The sequence below is a fragment of the Diceros bicornis genome, chromosome 6 (genome assembly GCF_020826845.1).
Source record: "Diceros bicornis minor isolate mBicDic1 chromosome 6, mDicBic1.mat.cur, whole genome shotgun sequence".
NCBI classification, from domain to species: Eukaryota; Metazoa; Chordata; class Mammalia; order Perissodactyla; family Rhinocerotidae; genus Diceros; species Diceros bicornis.
Window position 1 is genome coordinate 51,466,362 of NC_080745.1, and position 6,413 is coordinate 51,472,774.

Consider the following 6,413-nt stretch of genomic DNA (forward strand, 5'->3'; position numbering starts at 1 on the left):
ATGTATGCAAAATGATACTCATTATTTCATTGTTTGCAATAGCAAAATATTGAAAATAGGGCCCAGCCCGGTGGCTTAGTAGTTAAGTTTGGCACGCTCTGCTTCAGCGACCCGGGTTCACAGTTTCAGATCCTGGGCGTGGACATACACTGCTCATCAAGCCATGCTGTGGTGGTGACCCACATACAAAATAGAGGAAGATGGGCACAGATGTTAGCTCAGGGCCACTCTTCCTCAAGCGAAAAGAGAAAGATTGACAATAGGTGTTAGCTCAGGGCCAATCTTCCTCACCAAAAAAAAATATATATATACTGAAAATAGACTAAATACACAAAGGGAGGTATTTTTAAAATATGTATATTGTAAATATAATGGGTTACCATGAAACTATTAAAATTAATGGTGTAGACATATATGTATGAATATGGAAGTCTTTCAGGAAATATTAAGTGAATAAAAGCAAGTTACAAAATACATAAAAAATAATGCCACTCATATGAATAACCAGAAAGTAATATGTATGCATGTACATATGCACAAAGAACACAGAAAGGGAGTGGAAGAATATACATCAAATTGCTTACAGCCTCTACCTCTAAGAAGTAGGGGGAAGATTGGGTCAGGGGTGGAAATGGAGACTGTCAATTGAAGAAAAACAATATATCTCTGTGCGGTTTGAATGTTTGAATAGAATGTTCAAGGAGAACAGTGAAAAGAACTCTACACTCACACTGACCAATAGGTAGCCACTAACCACATGGGGCTGTTGAGCTCATGAAAAGTGGCTAGTGTAATTGAAGAAATGAAATTTTAATTTTATTTAATTTTAATTTAAATTTAAGCAGCCACACGTGACTAGTGGCCACTGTATTGGATAGTACAGCTCTAGACCATCAGCCATCTGACAAAGGAGTTACAAATATACTTCTGCTTACTATAATAGTCATTAGCATTCATAAATAAATAAGACTTCTACCACTGACCCTTACAAGCTGTGACCTTGAGCAATAACCTCTCTGACTTGAGTTTCCCAACTAGACAGTCTAAAGCTATGCTGTACAATGTGGCACCCACTAATCACATGTTGAGCTACATATTTTGGGTGTAATATATTGAATATGTAGGGTTAAAATAAGATATACTGTTAAATTCATTGCACTTGTTTTTTTCTACTCTTTTAATGTGGCTACCAGAAATTTAAAATTACATATTTGACTTGCATTATATACCTATTGAATAGTGCTATTTAACACAGCCAAGAAGCCCGGGTATTCTTTCTGCCTCAGTAGATCATATACTGTGTGATTTGGGGGAAAATTACTTAACATCTCTGATCTTTGGTTTCCTTATACAGGTCCTGCCAACCAGATTTTAGTGCAATGTAACAAGAAATAATATAAATGAAAGCATTTTGCAGACAATATAAAACAAGCTTGGCCAATGAGTTTATTCAGGAAATTCTCTCAGTAATGAATGCATGCCTCCCAATGGTTAAGTCACAGTTGAGGTTAACAAATTTTTCAGTGACTTATCTTTCCTCGATGCTTAATCTAGGACCCTGACATTATAGATGTCTATCCAACTAACCCAAAGAGAAATCCAAGACCTAAAACTGCCCCTTTACTTCTAAATTCTGGTTGCCATTGTTTCAGTCTAGTTTAGATTAGAGCAATTACAGTGGAAGCCAAATCTAGGAGAAAGTTTCATATCTTGTAATCACTCCCCAGGATCAAAAATCAAAGCCTCAGCAAGGATACATAGCCAGAAATATAAATAGAAGAACTTTAGAAGGAAGGCATTAGATCTAGTTCAAGTGCTTCATGACTCAGAATTTTTCATCCCATCTATGCACTTACTTCCTAAGCACTTGAAAACTAGCTTCTACCTCCATCACTCTACTAAAATGACTTACAAAGCTTACCAGTTACCATCTTCTTGCAAAATCCAGTGATGATTTCGCTCTCCTTATTTTTTTGTCTGCAACTATCTGTGCCTACTTGCAACATTCAACTCTTGACTCCTTTCTACTTCTGAAAATCTCTTTCCCCTTGATACTCATGATTGCACTGTCTTGACTTTCCTCTTTCTCTGTGATTAACTCTGCATCTTCCTTCTTCAACTGTCTAACTACACTTGTCTCCAAAGGCCCTAAGCCCTCTGCTGCTTTCTTTCCACTCTAATCCTTGTAGTAATAATCTTTTCCTCTAGAATCAAAGCAGAGAGTTGTACAGGCACATCTTTAGTTCTAATCTTTTATCTACTTTCTCCTCCCATATTTCCAATTGCCAAAGGACATACTCACAAGGAGTCTCTACCTTCGTAGCAAAACCAGCATATCCAGAATTGAACTTACCCTTGTCTTTTCCTGGTATTCTATTTGTTTTTGAAGCTTCCTTGCTAAACACTTTGAAACTAACTTTAATTTTTCTGTGCAGTTATACCCTAGACTCTTTCTTGCTCCAGAATATCTCAGAATTTCCCCTTTCTTTCTATTTCTATAAGTCACTACCCTTGTCTGTATTACTCACCACATCACATCTGAATGACTAACACTACTGGTCAGCTTGCTTGTTGGTTGTTCTCCTAATCAAACCACATAAAATTAATATGTCTAATGTACCAACTTCCTATGTCCTTCTTTATTGTAACAGAAGCTCCCATTGTCTATTAAAATAAATTCCAATCCTACTGCTTGACTCTCAAGTTTGCACTATAAACTAGCTCTTTAACCTACATACATTTTGTTTCCATTTTCATAGAAGTAGATACCACCCGAGTTGGGAGGGATGAGCCCAACTGTATATCACAGGTGAGTAAATGAGGTCACAATAATGCTAAATTTCCCAAACTCACATAGCTAGCATGATCTTCAAGAAAATTCAGACACTACTGTATTAAGCATATCTAATTGCTATTAGATACCCTTATATACTATTAGATATGCATATCTAATTTCCCATGTGACCTTGGGAAAACGTGTAGCTTTTCTCTACTCCCATTTCTTATATGCAAAATGGGGCTAGAAATACTTGTCTTACTTAATGAAAGAAGATTGAACTATATCAGTGGTCCTTGAAGTGTGGTCCCAGAACTATCAGCAGCAGCCCTGGAAATTTGTCAGAAATGCAAATTCTCAACCACCAGCTCAGACCTACTGAATAAAAAATTCTAGGATGTGATCTAGCAGTATGTCTTTTAACAAACCCCCAAGGAGATTCTGATGCACACTAAAGGTTGGGAAACAATGAAGTTGATGATTTGACAAGGTTTCTTTCAATTCCAAGTTCTGACATTCTAACTAAATTGTATAATTCTAATCTATCATGTAGTGGTGAGACTTTCTTGAGAGTATTTAACTTAGTTTATGAGATGCATTCCCCAGCTCCCTAGACTCTGCTTGAATGGAGAGCATCACTCAAACTCCCACAGAAACATAACATCAAGGATGGAGCAGGTTATACAAATTATGAAGACTCAGAAGAGTAGAGGTCATTTGTTTTAGTTGCTACATAGCCTGAAAATAAAAGCATAGTCCTCTTCCCGTAAGTGGCCTGAGGTGATCTCTGAAAATGGTTTGCTACTCACTTGACCCAGAAAACCCTACAAAATCATGCAAGTCACGAGGTTCAAATCTTCGTGTTCACTTTAAGAACACTCGCAAAACTGTCCAGGCCATCAAGGGTATGCATATCCGAAAAGCCACCAAGCATCTGAAGGATGTCACTTTAAAGAAGCAGTGTGTGCCATTCTGTGGATACAATGGTGGAGTTGGTAGGTGTGCCCAGGCCAAACAGTGGGACTGGACACAGGGTCGGTGGCCCAAAAAGAGTGCTGAATTTTTACTGCACATGCTTAAAAATGTAGAGAGTAATGCTGAACTAAAGGGCTTGGATGTAGATTCTCTGGTCATTGAGCACATCCAGGTGAACAAAGCCCCCAAGATGTGGCGCAGAACGTACAGAGCTCATGGGCGGATCAACCCCTACGTGAGCTCTCCCTGCCACATTGAGATGATCCGTACTGAAAAAGAGCAGATCGTTCCTAAACCAGAAAAGGAGGTTGCACAGAAGAAAAAGATACCCCGGAAGAAACTGAAGAAACAAAAACTTATGGCCTGGGAATAAATTCAGCGTAAAGTAAATGCAAATAAAAGTAAAAGCAGAAGGAAAAAAAAAAAAAAAGGAAAAGCATAGCATCATGGTTCTTTTAGGGGGGGTTAGGGAGGAGCATATTTCCGTCAAATTGAGTGGCTAGAAACAATAGAAGACATTGTACTTCTGAAATAGTTCAAGTTTACAATTTTTAGGCAAAACTGGAGTGAACAATAGGCCACAGGAATGCTGCAAAGAGAGGATTGCATTATTTCAATAGTTTTTGTCAGGAAGCTTTAGGACAGCTAAAGCTGTGCAGCTAGGTGGAGCAGTTGAACATCTTTAGTGGACAATTGAAAGGGGGAGAAATGTAGAGGAAGGGAGATGGCTGTTTTTTTAGCTCAGACATATTTCCTGTCCTTACAGAAGGTAATCCATGTGAAGAGGAAGGATTTTCTTCCTTCAAAATCCTCAAATGCTGACTCCTAGTGTATGACTTTGAGAGTACATATGTGGGTAGATTTGGAGGAAAGAGACAAAGCATTGGTTCTTTAGGTTAGGCTGACATAATCCAACTCCAGTGGCCTGTGTTTATGAGGCATGTTTCTTATGAGACTAATTGAGTTTCATCCATGACTAAAGGACACTCAGAACTAAAACAGAGGGAAGTGCAGTATTAAGTCTAGAGGCGAGTGGAGAGTAGTCCACTTGTAGTCCAAGTGGTCCACAGGCCAAATGCTGATTAGTATTTTGTCTTTGTAACCATGTCACATCCTAGGAAATTGCAGTAGAGCCCAGAGAAAAAATAAAAACAGGCTGTCAGGCTGACTTCATTCTTGTGATGAGCTGAGTGGTTTCAAGGTCACAGGAATTGATGATAAACGGTATGGGATGAGCCAGGAATATCCCAGGTGCCACCATCAAAATTACAAACAGCTCTATTCTGTAGGCATTCTCTTTATAAGAGAAATCTGAGCTAATTAACATACCCAAGGGCACTATTTTTTAACAGTGGTGCTGGGATTTGAACCAGGTCGATCTGGTTCCAAAGCCCACCCCTATAGCCACTAAGTCAGTGGTTCTCAAACTTGAGCATACTTAAGAAACATCTGGAGGGCTTGTTAAAACATATTGCTGGGCTCTACGCTCAGAATATCTGACCCAGAAGAGCCACACTTTAAGAACCACTGCACAAAGGTAACCTTGTGCCATATGGGCTATGTTATCTGCAGCCTCTTCACTGATGATTCTACAGCAAGGACAAAATGTCTTTATCAATTGGATTAGTAATTAAAGGCATCTCCCAGTGCCTTACAGCAGAGCCTCTCAAATTTTAATGTGCGTTCAGATCACCGGGGGATCTTGTTAAACTACAGATTCTGCTTTAGTAGGTCTGGGATAGGATCCTAGATTCTGCTTCTCTAAGGACCTCCCAGGAAATGGCCATGCTGTGGTACCAAGGCCTTACATCAGTGGTTCTCAGAGTGGCCCCAGAGCGGCAGCATAGGAATCATCTGGGCACTTGTTGGAAATGCAAATTATCTGGCTCCATCCTAGACCTCCTGAGGGTGGGGGCCGAACAATCTTTGTTTTAACAAGCCCTCCAAGCAATTCTGACACAGGCTAACGTTTGAGAACCATCACTTTACACTACGTCTTCTCAAACTTGACTGCATGTTAGAGTCATCTGGGAAATTCTCTGAAGTACAGATGCCTGGGTCTCATCCGCAGAGATTCTGATACAATTGGTCTCAGGTGCCACTGACCAGCAGGATTTTAAAGGTGCTGATGAGTTTAACATTACAGCAGTATAAGAACAACTACCTTACAGTGTAGGGTATAACCTTGCTACTCAAATTATGATCTCTGGACCAAAAACATCGGAACACGGGGAATTTGTCAGAAATAGGAAATCTTGACCCATACTCCAGACCTCCTGAATCAGAATCTTCCTTTTCACACGATCCTCAAGTGATTTTTATGCATATTAAAATTTGAGGAGCACTAGTCTAGAGAAACACTAGAGCAGCATTGTTTAATAGAATTTTTTGAGATGATGGAAATGTTCTATATCTGTGCTGTCCAATATGGTAGCCACTAGTCATATGTGGCTATTGAGTACTTGAAATGTGGCTAGTGTAACTGAGGAGCTGAATTTTTTATTTTGATTAATTTAAATTTAAATAGCCACATAGGGCAAGTGGCTACCATATTGGACAGCATAGCTCTAGAGAAAGAGCAATGATTTCAAGGGCTAAGTGTGGTTTGCCAATGATGGAGCATTTACTACACCTCATCTGTGTGTCAAAAGGCCAGGACTAG

General features: G+C 39.3%; 1 protein-coding gene across 1 annotated transcript; it reads left to right on the forward strand.

The window, feature by feature from the left end:
* The first annotated feature begins 3,538 nt into the window (after positions 1 to 3,538).
* Positions 3,539 to 4,158, forward strand: LOC131407203 (large ribosomal subunit protein uL22-like). Its single transcript, XM_058543434.1, has one exon. It carries the CDS (start codon positions 3,570 to 3,572, stop codon positions 4,122 to 4,124), a length of 555 nt encoding a protein of 184 aa, XP_058399417.1. The 5' UTR covers positions 3,539 to 3,569; the 3' UTR covers positions 4,125 to 4,158.
* Positions 4,159 to 6,413: the final 2,255 nt, after the last annotated feature.